The sequence below is a fragment of the Dermacentor variabilis genome, chromosome 1, assembly GCF_050947875.1.
Source record: "Dermacentor variabilis isolate Ectoservices chromosome 1, ASM5094787v1, whole genome shotgun sequence".
NCBI lineage: Eukaryota > Metazoa > Arthropoda > Arachnida > Ixodida > Ixodidae > Dermacentor > Dermacentor variabilis.
The window spans coordinates 198,976,986-198,993,691 of NC_134568.1; the positions used below are offsets into that span (position 1 = coordinate 198,976,986).

General features: G+C 46.3%; 1 protein-coding gene across 1 annotated transcript; it reads right to left on the bottom strand.

Moving 5' to 3' along the window:
- Window positions 1-335: 335 nt before the first annotated feature.
- Window positions 336-16,513, bottom strand: LOC142590684 (peptidyl-prolyl cis-trans isomerase B-like). Its single transcript, XM_075703102.1, has 4 exons — window positions 16,326-16,513; window positions 5,718-5,925; window positions 5,178-5,297; window positions 336-1,792 (listed from the first exon to the last, which is right to left on the bottom strand). The coding sequence occupies exons 1-4, from the start codon at window positions 16,383-16,385 to the stop codon at window positions 1,590-1,592; spliced, it is 591 nt and encodes a 196-aa protein (XP_075559217.1). The 5' UTR covers window positions 16,386-16,513; the 3' UTR covers window positions 336-1,589.
- Window positions 16,514-16,706: the final 193 nt, after the last annotated feature.

The following is a 16,706-nucleotide window of genomic DNA, read 5'->3' on the forward strand; positions in this document are numbered from 1 at the left end:
CCCCTGACATTGGAATCTTTACTCATGAAACTCCGTTATTTTTCAACTAACGAAATGTTTAGTCTCGTCCAAGTAATACGGGTGTCACACGGCGCACTTTTGATCGCGATCGAGCCCGATCCGGATCGAATCTCTCGGTCGCAATTGGCTCCTTCGCGTAAGCTGCAGGAGGGAGCCAATAGCGGCTGACAATTTTGATCCTGATTGGGCTCGATCGCGATCGAAAGTGGCCGAGGGGCACCGATATAAGGAAAGCTTACCTGTGGGAACCACGTCGCTGTTCGAAGTGCCGCAATGACGACCGCAACGTGACAAAAAGAAGCAGACGCCACGCGTGATTTTTTGCAACAATTTATTTTGAAGGTACAGAACATAGAGCCTTATATATAAAGGTTGTATAAGCAGACAGTGTATAAAATATGAAAAAATTTGGCAGGTTGAGGCTAGTGTAAACATTGACATATGTGGGCGTTTTGTTCGAAGCTTGTGCGGATCCAGTACTTCGTTCGTCATAATTTGAAGTGAGTATTTGTACTGGACAGAATCGATGACACAGGTTCACTGAAAAGGAGACGCTTGAAATTGCACATCCCCGTCGTAAATCTCTGCACCAGATATCCAAAAGTTTCATACAAAACGTTGGTCGAACGCGCTTACACTAAGCACATCTAAAGTGGTACAAACAGTGGTCCAGTAAAGAAAGTGCGCGCGCCATCGCGAAATGTCGCTCAGATTTTTCATCTGAGAAGTGTTTGCACGTGAAGTGTGCTGACTGCGTAGGCCGGTATAACGACACCTCTATACCCTGCAAATCTACCTTGTTCCAACAGACGACACAGCTGCCATGTTTTACAAAGTTACAGCGCGCGAAGCCTACTAGCTGCCATGTGCATTAGGCGAGCATAATACGTCGCTCACGTGGGGAAAGGGTGGCGCCCAAGAATGTTCACTCCTACCGTGTTAAAGGTGGTAGTACGTCCATCGTTTGGCGTTTTGCAGTTCTGTGGGCTTAATTTTAACATATTTATTTATATGATAAATAAATAAATATATGGTATTTGTACGATAAACTTGTGATGCTACAGTTGAAGACGAACTTGTCACTGCCGAACACTTAGGGGTGGCGTGCAGACCGAGCGCACCAACGGCTACTGCTAGATGATGCATGCGAGCACACACCGGTGAACGGAATGTCGCTTGCACTATAAACGCGGCACTTTCAATATTTCCGATGGGAAGAAGACAGAGCGTGAGAGGGCGCTCGCGAAGCAAACCTCGCTGACGGAAGGAATATAGTACTCGCGATCGCACACAAGGCAGCCGGGGAGCTCAGCAGGTCAGTAAGGCTATCGTGTTACTAAGCAGCTGCTTTCTTTCGTTTACCAGCACACTAAGGCAAATTTCCTTCCAGAGACCAAAAAAAGAGAGAAAAAAGTACGAGCCCAGAGCTGAGCGTCGAGCCAATTGGCCGCCGCGGTGACAAGTTTTGCGAACACGGGAAGTAACGTAGCCTTCTCGAACGCTCTTCGAACGCTGAAATGGACCTACTGCCAATCGGCCTGCAACGGACGGCACGCGGGCCCTGCAGCTCAGATGCCCACCAGGGTCTCCACCGAGGATCGCTTGATGAGGACCGGGTCGACGGGCGCGTCGTTACGCGTGGTCTTCGTGTTCTCCACCTTGCGAATCACGTCCAGGCCGTCGATCACCTTGCCAAAGACCACGTGGTGGCCGTCCAGCCACGGAGTGGCTACGGTCGTGATGAAGAACTGCGCGCCGTTCGTGTTCTTTCCTGCACACGGGAAAGAAACAACGCAGCAGAGTGGCCACCATCAGACGCTGAAGGCTCGCAACAGTTTCAAAGGAGAGAACTCTTGAAACAGCGCAAACAGGGGAAAAAAATAAGCCTACACTTACGCTGTCTTGTTGTCTGAACTATTTCTAAATACGACTAGGCAGGCTTCGCCCCGTTGTTCCTGTCACACCTTAATAACGCGTTTAACATCGTGTTTAACACATAGTACAGTTTGTAACACGATGCCCGGGGTCGTGGCTCCGGTAAATTTTACTCCGTTCTATGTTGCCTTTAGACCTTATTAAAAAGTAACAAAAACATCAAAACCAGCGTGGTCTTCGCAGTTAAAACAGGGTTGTTACCTTTAAGTGTGAAAAAGTGCACCTCTGCAAACGTCACTATAAGAGCGTAGACTGTCGCTCGCTCCTATATAGCGTAGAAAAGAAAAAAAAAAGAAAAAAAACATTCGGGTACGTAGCAGGTCAGGTAACAGCTTCCAGTATTTAACTTCTTTCTCTAAGTTACTGGTTTACGACTATCTCGCGCATCGTGGCACACGGATTGTACTACAGTTTCTTTTTTAATCTGATTGTATACCATTCTTAGCCCACTTTGCGGTTAGTATCTTGTTTCTAGTCTGTTTACTCCGGCGATATTTCCAATAAAGACTTTGAAACCAGTATAGGTCGGTACCGTGCATGAGTCCCGAGCACAACTGCTAGATGATGTATTCGCTTGGCAACGATCCCGGGCTGAGCAACAGGGGATTGATCCTCAGCGTTAGTATGCACCGGTGAGCCACCGGTGAAATCTCGGAGGCCATTGATTGATTGAAATCTTTATTCGAAATGATGACCTGTTGCCTAACTGGGGGTAGGGGATTCACTATAGATGGTATCGCGCCTCAGCACGCGTTCTTCACGGCGGCGAGTCGCAGAATACGAGCTAGGTACGTGGCAGGGGATTTCGAGGCAAGGGCAAAGTGCACTGTAAAAACAACACGCTCCCACGGTCCCGACACAGCATCAACGGTGACACCATTCCTGTCGAATACGGCAAGCCAGCGAAAGCGCGCGACCTCGACGTGCAGCCGAGACTCAACGCCACCGCATAGCGCTCGTTGGGACTTTGCTTCCTCGTGCCAAAGTGTCTTGATGAGCACACCGCGCATGTACCTTGCAAGCTGTTGGTCCGCTATGAGCACTGAATAATAATCGGAGTAAAATTGTGCACACAATTTGTTTTCAATTGTGACAATGAAAGTCGAAAACCTCGCGTGCCACGTCGGTGCTTCGAGGATATGTATCAACGTTCTTTGGGCATTGGTTCACGATTGAGCTTGCTTGTATTAGTACCATTCGCTCAGACATAACTACGAACTTATTCACATGCACAACGTTTAACAGTTTCCGGACAGCAAAAAATAAATAAATAAATAAATAAATAAATAAATAAAAAACTCGAATGCACCCGTAAGCGCCCGCGTGTTCCACTATGCGCAATACGCTGATGCACTCAGTGCCCTCCGCGTCTCATTTAACATTTCTGCCGAAAGTGAACCAGTCTCTGCTAAATCAGCTGTGTACATTAGTTCTTTCAGGATAGTTTTCGTTCTATCAAAGTTTCCTGCGGCTTGTTAAGACACACTGCAGGAGGCGCCGGCTTTTAGACATCATAAAAAGACATTCCTGAAGAATCCACGCATGTGTCCGATGGTGGTGGTCGCGGGGCAAAGGGAACTTTTTTCCCCGCTATAAATAACCGACACGAGGCAACCAATGAGCGCAGCGGCGCTACACACAGTGAACATGCTGCTGTGCATCTTGTCCTCTGCGAACGCGCACTCATTGCAGCATTGCTACACCTATAGTACATACGAGAGACTGAAAGTGTTCTCTCCTTGCTAGGCTCACCATCAGACACTCTGCTCCGTAGCTGTCGCGCCGGAAGAGTGTTCGAGCAATGAGCATCGTCTTCACTGAAACGTAGCAACCACAAGGCCGAACACTGGAAAGGTGAGTAGCCAGGTAAAGAAGTGTTACGCACAGCTAGTACACTCATCTACTGCGCCTGTCCATTGTGCTCGTAATGTTTCCACTGGTTAAAAACAAAAATAAATCAGCATTTTGTCCGAATCAAACTAAAGAAGGAACATGGCTACACCATATAGCATGACTCTGGTTCAGGCGCAGTTCTACGCCACCTAAAGTGCATCCCCGTCATCATCCTGCCCAAGAATGATGACGGGTTCTCTTACTCTTAATTTCAGCAATCATATAATCTATTTGTGATCGTTCTCAATTGCTAAATTTATTTCCACTTGCTCGCTACGAACTCCTCGTACTCCTCGAACACCATCACCTTTCTAACGACACTTAAACCTATATCCCATAGGTTAGTATGCGTTTCAAAGAATGCGCCATCATGTTACCAGTACTAGCGACTGCATTTTCACGGAAGAAAATTCGAAAACGCCATGCGTACTGACATTCTGGCATTCCTCCAAGTTAGTTGGACTCACATCAGGGCTTAATTTTTTTTTAATTTTACGTGGACTGAGCCATCGCGTGACTCATTTATCCCGTTTATCTGCATATTCCTCCACATAGGCCCAGCTTCCACGAGAGGGACGCCACTACACGGACTATCTCTGCGAACTCGCTCGCCCATTGGACACACTGCATCGCCGAAAATGCTCCTGTTTCGAGTCGCTCCTCATTATGCAGCAAGTAAAAAAAAAACTTGTGTCAGAAAGTCGAAAGCGTATATTCCCTACAATTGCCTGGAGTAAAATTGGCGCAACAAGTGGTAGAAAAGCAATGTTTAGACCTCGCTGCTCCACTCACCGGTATCGCACTAAGCCAACGCAATTCCACCGCTAAAGAGCGCGGAGGATTCCTATAGGTACTGTCGAATTCAGCTTTGTTTACTTCTTGAGACAATCCCAAAGAAGGGCAACGTCTACGCCAATTGCAGCACATCATCCTAACCGCGGGAATTAAAATACCATCCAGATAATGCAGTCTGCGGCAGAAAAAGAAAAAATCAAGGGGGGAATGAAGGGCACCACAAAGTGCTTGTTCAGCGTATTGTCCCGTTCCGTCACCTGCACTGCAATTAACGGCGTATCGTGCGTTGAGATGGATAATTCCACCTGATACCTAGTCTTTACATGCAGAGCTCACTTGTTCACCCGTGTGAATCGAGCTTGATACGGATTTCCGAAAGATCCACGGTGCTCACAGTAAACGTAAAAGTCTGCGTAACTGAGCAACTCGGTTACGACTGGATCGGAGTGAAAATTTTTAAATGCGCCAAGGGCACGGACATTGGAGATCGGCGTACAAGCGGTGTCGCCTTGAAGTTGGTCCGTATAGCTTACCGGCATTGGCCATGCTGAGCGTGCCAGGTCCGTCGTGCGTCAGGGCGAAAGTCTCGTCGTCGAAGTACCGGCCATAGAGACTGATAGAGCCACGGCCTTCCTGCTTCTGCACGTCACCGCCTACACAAAGCGTCGGCAGAGCACCGGATGAACCAAAGAACACAAAGCGTGGGCATAGAACCGGGTGAACAAAAAAAAATAATACTGGTGTGAGCCATTTGCTATTATACGGTGTCATAGCTCACGGCCCAAAAAGACAACGAACATTTTCAAGAATGAAGGTGGAGGATCGTGCCAGATAATTTCACTAAAAATTCAAGCGCTAACACCGTATTCGTGAAGGTACGAAGCACACAGAGCTTATCGAGTGAACTTTCGGCCGCATGAATTTCACCATCACCTTTCTAACGACACTTAAACCTATATCCGTTCACGTTGAGACACTCATCTCGCTTTTATTCTTTTGGCCATTAATCGAGACAGGAATTAAGCCACGGCAGGAAACTTCATTATTAGGCATCTTAACGCACATGCACGTACCTTGAATCATAAACTCCTTAATGACCCTGTGGAAGACGGTGCCCTCGTACTTCAAGCCCTCGTAGCCCTCTCCCGCGAAAGCGACGAAATTGCGGACAGTCTTTGGCGCCACTTTCCCGTATAGGCCGATGACAACGCGGCCGGCGTCTTTATCCCCGATGGCGATGTCAAAGTTCACCTTGTGGGTAATCGTCTTGTCCGGGTCCGCCTGGTCAGAAGAAAAGGTGCCGTTGGTCGGTAAACGAAACATTCATATTTTTTTTTTTTCTAACAATAGACGCTCTTGGGAATTCGTTTAACCCTTCTTGGGTGTCTTTTAAACATTTCCGCAATAGGCGAGACGTGCACATGAAGCAATAAGAGAAGGAAGCCAGAACAACTAAAACATTTCAAGTATGCCCTCCTTGACGTTGAATCAAAATCAGATGGAGTTAGGCTCACAGCCAGGGACGGGGTAGCATCAAAGGGAAGAGGAGGGAAGCTTGCCCTCATTGCATAAACGTCTGTAAAGAGTTGGTACAGCCGGGTCGGTCGGTCCACACTGATGGCTGGTCTTTTTTTTGCTTTCGATTAACTCAACTTTGTGTCTCCAAGCTACACCGAGAGTGTAAGAGACACCGTAGATGGGGGCTAGTTTTAATTATTAGAACCCGTGGTTGTTTAGTGTAGAGCGATGACTATACGCGTGCAGTCGTTTTTGCATTCGTGTTCCCTCTGAATGCGGCCGGGAATCAAACACGCGGCCTCGTGCACTATGGCTGCCAAAGGAGCTCACGGTGTCGTTATTCATTTCCCTCAATCTACACAATTGAGGGAAAATTTTACTCTTTACAGTTTGCGAATAGTTATTTTTCGGTTCTGAAAATTCGAAAATGAATGAAACCGTAACTAGGCTAGCTTCAGAAGCAGAAACTGAAGTGGGAGGTAAGGCACCAAGGCAACCAGTAGGTAACGTCTCCCAAGTAACAAAGGACCCAATAAAGAAAAAGAATGAAAATGTCCAACTGAAGAGATAAGATAGAATTCGCGGAACTGTCAAAACTAATCAAATAGGAGAAGATAAGGGATATTCGAAATTGTAACGTGAGGATGACTGAGGAAGCAGTAAAATATGTACGCAGCCTGAAAACAGTGAGAAGGAAACTATAGGCATCGGACAAACCAAGATGTATGCACTGAAAGATAGGCAGGGTAATATCATCAGCAATCTCGAAGATATAGTAAAAGCAGCGGAAAAATTCTATACTGACCTGTACAGAACCCAAAGCAGCCACGATACCTCCATTCCAAGTAGTAATGAACAGGTTACACAGGCTCCTTCTATAACTAGCGATGAAGTTAAAAGGGCCTTGCAAGACATGAAACGGGGAAAAGCGGCAGGAGAAGATGGCCTACCGATTTAATCAAAGATGGAGTAGACGTAATGCTTGAAAAACTAGTGACCCTTTATACGAACTGTCTATCGACTCCAAGGGTCCCAGAGAACTGGAAGAATGCCAACATTATACTAATCCACGAAAAGGAAGACGTTACAGAATTGAAAATTATAGGCCCATTAGCTTACTTCCAATATTATATAAAATATTCACCAAGATAATGTCCAATAGAATAAGGGCAACACTGGACTTTGGACTTTAGTCAACCAAGGGAACACGCAGGTTTCAGGAAGGGATACTCTACAATGAATCACATCCATGTGATCAATCAGGTAATCGAGAAATTTGCACAGTACAATCAGTCTCTATATATGGCTTTCAGATACGAAAAAGCTTTTGATTCAGTCGAGATACGAGCAGTCATAGAGGCATTACGTAATCAAGGAGTACAGGACGCTTGCGTAAATATCTTGGAAAGTATCTATATACAGAGATTCCACAGCTATACCTTAATTTCCCACAAGAAAAGCAGGAAGGTACCTATAAAGAAAGGGGTCAGACAAGAAGACAATCTCTCCAATGCTATTCACTGCGTGCTGGGAAGAAGTACTCAAGCTATTAAGAGGAAGCTTTAGCTCGGGGGCTCCTATCTAAATACAAGTAAAAGGAGAATTCGTTTTTCTCAGCAACCACCGCACCAAATTTGACGAGGTTTGTTGCATTTACAAGAAAAACTCAAAATCTAGTGACTGTTGGTTTCGAATTTTTGAGTTAGGTCGTCAATCTTTTATTAAAAATTGGCGAAAATCAAAAATTTTCAAAAAACGAAACTATCACGTTTACAGCTCTGTAACTCAACCACTAAGAATGATAATACAATTCTGTGAATTGAATCTAAAAGTACATCCATAGCGGACAAAATTGATATGTTACACATGAATATAAAAAAAATTAATCATAGGGAAATACAACTTTTGTAAAACCGTTGTAACCAACGTAACAAATTCATGTAAGATGTAATATGACATATTGAATTTGTCCGTTTTGAATGATCTAATGGATGCCGTTTACAGAACCGCGATATCAGTTCTTGATGCATAGCTATCAACTTGTAAACTTCGTGCTTCTATTTTTTTCAAACGGTCAAATATTTGAAAATCGTTTTAAGAAAATTCAAGCCCTAAATCGAAATTCCGCTTCCAACAGTCACTAGAATTTAACTTTCTCTTTCAAATGCAACAAATTTCATCAAAATCGGTCCTGGGGTTATCTCATAAAAACATTTTTTGCGTTTTACATGTATTTGAATAGGCCGCGTTGGAGTTGGGCCCGAGCTAAAGCTTCCTCTTAAACTAGGAAGGCTTAGAAGTAGGGATTAACGGCGAATATCTCAGCAACCTTCGATTTGCAGACGACATTGTCCTGTTCAGCAACACTGGGGACGAGTTACAACAAATGATTGAGGACCTTAAATGGGAGTGTAGGAGTGGGGTTGAAGATTTATATGCAGAAGACAAAGATAATGATCAATAGTCGGGCAAGAGAACAAGAGTTCAGGATCGCCAGTCAGCCTCTAGAGTCTGTGACTGAGTACGTTAATTTTACCTAGGTCACTTACTCACAGGGGACCCTGATCATGAGAAGTAAATTTACAGAACAATAAAAATGGGTTGGATTGCATATGGCTGACATTGCCAGCTCTTGACTAGAAGCTTACCATTATCATTGAAAAGGAAGGTGTACAATCAGTGCATTTTACCGGTGCTGACATATTTGGCAGAGACTTGGATTCTGACAAAGAAGCTTGAGAACAAGTTAAGGGCCGCGCAAAGAGTGATGGAATGAAGAATGTTACGCATCACGTTAAGAGACAGGAAGAGAGCGGTGTGGATCAGAGAGTAAACAGGGATAGCCGATATTTTAATTGACATTAAGATAAAGAAATGGAGCTGGGCAGGTCACGTATTGCGTAGGTTAGATAACCGGTGGACCATTAAGGTTACAGAATGGGTGCCAAGAGAAGGGAAGCGCAGTTGAGGACGGCAGAAGACTAGGTGGAGTTATGAAACTCGAAAATTCGCAGGCGCCAGCTGTAATCGGTTGGCGCAGGACAGGGGTAATTGGAGGTCACAGGGAGAGGCCTTCGTCCTGCAGTGGACATAAAATAGGCTGATGATGATTATGATGATGATTAAAATTTAGGCCAAGAAACGGCTCCCTTTTTGTTTCGTCGGCTTAACCCTGCCCCGAGGCCGACACAGGTAGAGGGCTATGCGCTATTTTGTTCCTAGATTATTTAAGGCCCAGCGCAATGACAAAGATTCAGAAATGCCGTGGGCGACGCTCGCCAGAAATGTGTTGAACCATGGTTGAACGCCACATTACGTGCTCCACTGCAAGCGGGAAATGGGGACCCGCTTGAACTCACGTCCGAGCTGTCGCTGTCGGAAGTGTCGTCATCACCATATTCCATAGGACGCAACGCCGCGGTTGCGCAAAACTCCGCGAGTCACATTACTCTCGCAAACGATAGTGCACTTGGCAGAATTGGGTGCGAGCGGGCCAAAGCGCCTGGGGCCGGTGCTGACTAGCCGCAACTTGAAAAGCAACCGTAAGCAAGTTGCTATTTTTAACTTGGGACTGATGTAAGCATGCCCGCGAGGCGCGAAGAACGTGCTCCCGGGTCAGTTTCTTTATCTTTCATCACCTCGAGAAAATAACCAAACCCCTCTTGATGACGCGAGATAATGGAGGCCCGAGTAACACGCGCTGTTCTAGCGGACCGGTCACGGCTTGGTACAGCGGATGAGTTAACTGGAAGCCCTCCTCCTCTAAATAAAGACGGTAAAGAACGCATCCTGCGCAGACGCCACGTGGCCATTGCCTACTCGTTGTTTTGCAGCGAGAGCTGCATGAGGTGCCGTATGAATGTGTTCTGTGTGCGCGCACGCAAACATGTCCAGGAATTTTTGGCATTGCCCCTTCGACTATCAGTCCAACTTCGCCGCAGTGCCTCAGCGAAACTCAATGGGCAGCATTTTCAAACAATGATAGTTCAGAAGGCCGCCCGAATTTCAAACGCTTTCATTTAGCAACGTCGAGAGGGTACGCCCTTTCATTGACATGCGTATTTACAGCACTTATTCTTAACGTGTTTGCTGCGTTGTTGAATAATTTTGGTCATGATTAAAACACTGCTATAGCGCAGCAGGAAAGTTACGCATAGGAGTCGTAATTACATGCGCATCCTATTAGAAGGGCGTACCATCGACGTTGCTAGCTGAAATAACTGAAAGTTGCTGACATTCTGGCGGCCTTCTGAAATATCTTAAATGCTGCCCATGGCTGCCCCACGAGTGTATCTTGTGCTCCCTTTATTTGCCCCAGTCTTCTAGCGCAAAAAAAAAGAAGAAGTAATTTTGCCCATTGAAGTTACGCTGGTGCATTGTGGTGAAGTTCGACGGATGGCCGCAGAGGCAATGTCCGAAATTCCTGAGTATGCATGCGCGCTTGCATACATATCGTATTTTGCGATTTGCAATGCTTGTAATGTTACACACAGTTCTACTCATAAAGTAGATGACTCGAAGAGGCGAACGCTACGCACGAGAAATCGAAATTCATATTAAACTAATCGATAAATTTTACTAACAAACTGTTATCACTGCAGGGCGCATAATGCAATCTGCGAAATTGACGTGCCTTGGGAACCCACCGACATAAATTTATCAGTTGCAAATATCAGTTGCCTAAACTGTTTAGTTAAAAAGAACAGTATTTTATTTTATGATTATTGAATCGGGTGCATTTCGATTGTTCGTGCAACTAAGTAGACCCTTCATGCTTACATCTGCGCTCGATTACCGGAGAGCCAGCATTTCTTGATGTTGAAAAGTTGGACAGAGGCTGGTCAACAAACTGTCGCAGCACTAAAATAACTTAATACCCGCCGGTCCCAGTAATCCATATCAGGGAGTAAAGTGGTGCCATCTGCCGCAGGCGTGTTTTTTAAATTCTGTCATGATTTTAAATAGAAAAAAAAAACAACTTGTGGTATAATGGTTTTGTACGTGCGCACGAATTACCTCCCTGGCGTTTTGTACAGTATAGCAGACCGCCACTCTCACTCTAGTCCTCATGAGTGCGGCTCAGACCTCGCACTGCAGGGTACTTTTATTATTTTCTTCCTTTTTTATTTCAAGCAGGCAATTTGATGATCAACGTTATTCCCGGTCAATATCGTAGCACCGTGAATCCCGCACAATGTCTTTCATAAAGCTATATATCGTTTCACTAGTGGATTCCAACAGAGCCGTGTGGATTGAAAGGTGATCGCCTCGAACCCTTGACCACACCACCAACATGCGCAACAATACGAGTACCAGGTATTTGCATTCTGTACAACGGAACTATAGAGGCGGTACGTCGCTTTATGAAATTTTAAAATCTTGACAAAAAAAGAGAAGGAAAACATTTTTGTGAGGTGATGTGACAAGACTATTTTGGATGACTACTTAGGTAGGGGACAACGGAGGAGGAGTAATAAGACCGCAGCGGCGGGTGATGGCACCCTTTATAAAGGGGGGAGCCTTAATCCGGCACCACCAGCGCCTCTCGAATGTGTTCTCGAAGGGCGATGTGTTACCACAGCGTCGAAAAAGAAAAGTAAAAAGTTTCGTTCCCTATTTGGGAACGAAACTGAACGCTAACACGGAGGTTCTATCCGTTCGCTCAAATGCTCAACAAACTGCCACAGCAAAGGCGACTATATAGCCGCACTGCACAGATCGTAACAGTGTGCTTCTACCGACGGCCGTAGGTTGTGTACAAGGAGGCTTAAATGAAAAATTGCTGGAATTTAGATAATGTCAAAAGTGAAGCCGGACCGCCATCATCTTAACATAGGCCCGAAAAAACGTTAGCGAATATATGGGAGAACATACAACGCATTCTCTTCCTCCCTCTGCGCAGGTTTAAGGGGGGGAATTTTTTCGCTTAGATATTCATATCTCTGTCACTGGCTTGAGATTGAAGCCTAAATGTCATGTGAAATTTTATAAACGAGAAGAAAGGGCGTTAACCGAGGGGCCCGATTTTTATTATTCATATCATGAGAAGCCAACAAACACTGACACCAAGGACAGCGCAGGGGAAATTACTTGTGCTGAATAAAGGAAATAAAGAAACGATCAATTAGTCGAAATTAAAGTGGATGAAAAAACTTGCCGCAGGTGGGAGCCGAACCCACAACCTTCGCATTTCGCGTGCGATGCTCTACCAATTGAGCTACCGCGGCGGCGTTTCCCCATCCACTTTCTTGGGTATTTATGTGTACTAGTAGAACCCTGTTGGATAGGCTAGCCGACGGCGCTCTTTCGACTCTCTGGTAATGGGAGGAGTCTGAAACTGCTGCGTAGAGCTGAGCGGAAATGCGATATATATAAGAGATGGCTAACCAGCGTTGCTCCTTAGATAACAGAGCTCAAAGCGGGAAAGGCGATCGGACGTTGAAATCTTCACAAAACGAAAAAGCGCGAAGGACTTGAGAAAGGAAATTGACCTGCATGTCCTCGCAAAACGTCACTAAACGACAGAAAAAAAAAAGGCTGATACTGTGGAGGCTCGTTTTCCAAGATAAGCATGCGCACTGGCATGCTAGTGGCGAGTTCCGTTCACGATGGAAAGGCGCGCTATGTTAAGCGAATAAGGGCATATGCGAAATTCTGTAAGCAGGCTTCGGCACGCATGTCAGCGGACGACCCACGCAATATGGCCGACGTCTCGCTCGCAGCCCTGCACGGAGTAAGCGCTGTTAAAGCAGAGGGTCGCGTGCAAGGGATAGCAGAGATGGCAGCAACAAATAGCGTGGCTCTTCTATTGCAAGGTCCACCGTCTTATGTTGGACAAACGAGACGTGTGGAAAAGCACACTTGTGGGATTTCGTATATCCCAGAGGCTTACGCCAGCCTATTGGTGGCGCTGCGCTGCTTTTTCATCCACTTTAATTTCCACAAATTGATCGTTTCTTTATTTCCTTTATTCAGCACAAGTAATTTCCCCTATGTTGTCCTTGGCGTCAGTGTTTGTTGGCTTCTCATGATATGTGAAATTTTATGGCACATCATGATATCAGTACCCAGCGAAAGGCAATATTTTAGCAAGAAACCACGAGCTTTTATTCACCAATAGGCCTAGCATTTACAATAAGTCACTAAATGCAATTCAGCTGTGAGCGGACTTCAGCTGTCGCGGCCGTCTTTCAGAGGTGAAGGATGGACAAGCTCTGGCTTCACCTCTGATGACAAGAAACTGCGGGCGCTGCCACTCCAGCAAATTAAAACGAAAAACATCCTTGGTTATGCAGATGCCGCGTTGATCTTCTCGCTCAGAGTTTCGAAATGCCGTAGGTAACGTCATCAACACTACGCGATTTTTTTTTAATTCTTGGATTCTACGGCGCCAAAACTTGGATCTGATTATGGGGCACGCCGTAGTGGAGGTCACGGAATTATATTTGACTGCCTCGGGTTCTTTAACATGCACCAAATCCAAGTACGCAAGCATTTTTTGCATTCCGCCCCCATCGACCGGGATTGGGGCGGAATGCTGTAGTGAAGGGCCGCGGCCAGGATCGAACCCGCGACCACGAACTGAGCAGCGCAGCGCCACCAATAAGCTGGCGTAAGCCTCTGGGATATACGAAATCCCGCAAGTGTGCTTTTCCACACGTCTCGTTTGTCCAACATAAGACGGTGGACCTTGCAATAGAAGAGCCACGCTATCTGTTGCTGCCATCTCTGCTATCCCTTGCACGCGACCCTCTGCTTTAACAGCGCTTACTCCATGCAGGGCTGCGAGCGAGACGTCGGCCATATTGCGTGGGTCGTCCGCTGACATGCGTGCCGAAGCCTGCTTACAGAATTTCGCATATGCCCTTATTCGCTTAACATAGCGCGCCTTTCCATCGTGAATGGAACTCGCCACTAGCCCGCCAGTGCGCATGCTTATCTTGGAAAACGAGCCTCCACAGTATCAGCCTTTTTTTTTTTTCTGTCGTTTAGTGACGTTTTGCGAGGGCATGCAGGTCAATTTCCTTTCTCAAGTCCTTCGCGCTTTTTCGTTTTCTGACGATTTCAACGTCCGATCGCCTTTCCCGCTTTGAGCTCTGTTATCTAAGGAGCAACGCTGGTTAGCCATCTCTTATATATATCGCATTTCCGCTCAGCTCTACGCAGCAGTTTCAGACTCCTCCCATTACCAGAGAGTCGAAAGAGCGCCGTCGGCTAGCCTATCCAACATCATCCGGGGCCAAGGCGCTCCAAGACGAAACATACGACAAGGTGGTTTCGCCACACCTATGCTCAGCGCAAACTGCAGTCCCCTTGCGAAGTCCTCGCCGCGGTGGCGTAGTGGCTTTGGCATTGCGCTGCGCCGCCCGAGGTCGCGGGATTGAATCCAAGCCGCGGCGGCCGTGTGTCGATAGGGGCGAAATGCAAAAGCGCCCGTGTACCGGGCGTTGGGGGCACGTTGAAGAACCGCAGATGGCCAAAATTAATCCGGAGTCCCCCATACGGCGTGCTTCATAATAACATGGTTTTGGCGCGTAAAACCCCAGAATTTATTTATAATACTGAAAGTGACAAATACTAGGTCACACAGACCGATAAATTCGTCACACTCGAAGTGACTAAAACCGAAAACACTGACTAAATGCTCCAATGGGACAAAGAGAACCGGGAACTCAAGATCAACTACGGCGCACATGCAAGTGTGCATATATAGTCATGCAACCGGCAAGAATTTTTTCGACTACACTGTGTAAAAAGGACTTGACTATGCAATAGATTATTAATGCAGCGCATTTAAACCAATAATTTGAACATTAGCACGAGATAGGAGCTTGTGATTACAATTCACCAAGGGCGGCCAAACCCTCCAAAATTTCCTTCTGCCCCCCGATCTTTGTGCACTTTCTTCAGTGTGCGAATTAACAGTTGAATGAAGTGGCAACCACTGCTGCGGCGGATCAGTGGCGTTCTGCTGCTGGGCACGAGGTCGCGGGTTCAATTCCCGGCCACAGCGGCAACTATCCAATGGGAGGCGGAATGCAAAAAAAAAAAAAAAAACGCCCCTGTACGTGCTTTGGGTGCACGTTAAAGAATCCCAGCTGGTCGATCTACTGTGGTGTGTGTCATAACCTGCGACTTGCTTCGGGACTTCAAACGCAATTAATTTAAATGGTAGTCATTCTGGGCAAGGACGTTCATCATACTGCGCCTGTAGAAAGGTTTCTTTTTTTTTTTTTTTTTTTCCCTATCGCGGATGGATGGATTCGCAGTTACGAGCGTGGATGCCACGCCGACTCTGAGAAAGTGGCAGAGTGGTGGTGCCGGGAGGAGAAGGAAGAGCGGCCGAGGCGAGGGAGGCGGCCACGCGCGAACCCACCCTCGACAACGGGGCGAAGATCCGCCCGCGCTTCCGTCTTCGGGGCGGCGCTCGGCCTTGGGCTCGCTGTCTGAAAACGGAGCCGATGAGCAAGGCTGGTGCGAGCAGAGGCCGTGCAACATGGCGGGACAGCACTGCTCGAAGCCTCCGGGCGAAGGGAGAGGAGGAAAGGGGTGCAAGCTGCCTTTCGCTCAGGCGGCCATTGGTGGACGAAAGAAGTGAAATGCCACGTCTTGCAGTCAAATAACAAGCTTAGACTCTACGAACAAACCTCGTAATTCCCATATTGGCCTTAATAATTACACGTGTTCTTGCTGCGTTGTTACAAGCATGTATAATGTACTTGTCTTATCATTACTCCGCGAGTGCGAATAAAGAAAAAACGAACGCACGGGGTTGCGGCTGCGCGCCCGCCCTAGCGAAGCACTGGAGACATATATAATCTGGCAAGACGATCCTAGCAATCGGGACAATTGAGACATCCTGTTTTCTGTCCCCAAAACCTAAGAGCCTATTTGCAAAAACCGGTTCGTAGATCGAGGGCTGCGCTTATTGCGGCGAACCGATTGTACGAGCCACACACATCTTACTATACATTCAACGCGTTGCTTCAAAAAGAAAGAAAGAAACAAGAATTAACAATTAAACTAGAAATAAAAGCATTAAATGAATATAGAAGGTCAACGCTACGAGTCAGTTTAGCTTAAGGACGGTGTTTCTCGTTAATTAACAGATAGTGAACGCTGCTAGCAGGCCTTGATGAAGAAAAAGTGAAATGAATACTCACGCATGCTGCATTTCCCAGTAGTGCCACCAGCACGACAATAACGCAAATGGTTCCAGACATGACTGTTAAGAGCTATGGCACTGTCGAAAAACTTTTGTTAATTCTGATTTGAACCGCAACACTCTATACGTCAGGACAGCACGCTTGTCACCCTTCAACTCCTGAAGCAGACGCCCAGACCAGACGCTATGATGGCGAGCGCGATGAACTAACCGGATCCTCTTTTTGTGTTTTGTTGCTCGTAGTTTTCAAAAACTTAAGACAAGATTAACTGAAACAAGTAAATCAGTTTTATACCAACATATAAAAATAATTTATTAAGTAAATTAAAAATAATATACTATAAAACGTCTTTGGAAAGAAAACGTTTTTCTTATGCAG

Coding starts and splice junctions, on each gene's coding strand:
- LOC142590684 (XM_075703102.1), bottom strand. CDS start 16,385: ATGTCTGGAACCATTTGCGTTATTGTCGTGCTGGTGGCACTACTGGGA. Junction 5,926..16,325: donor TACTGGGAAATGCAGCATGC/GTGAGTATTCAT, acceptor TCTTCTGACCAG/GCGGACCCGGACAAGACGAT. Junction 5,298..5,717: donor TAAGGAGTTTATGATTCAAG/GTACGTGCATGT, acceptor CGCTTTGTGTAG/GCGGTGACGTGCAGAAGCAG.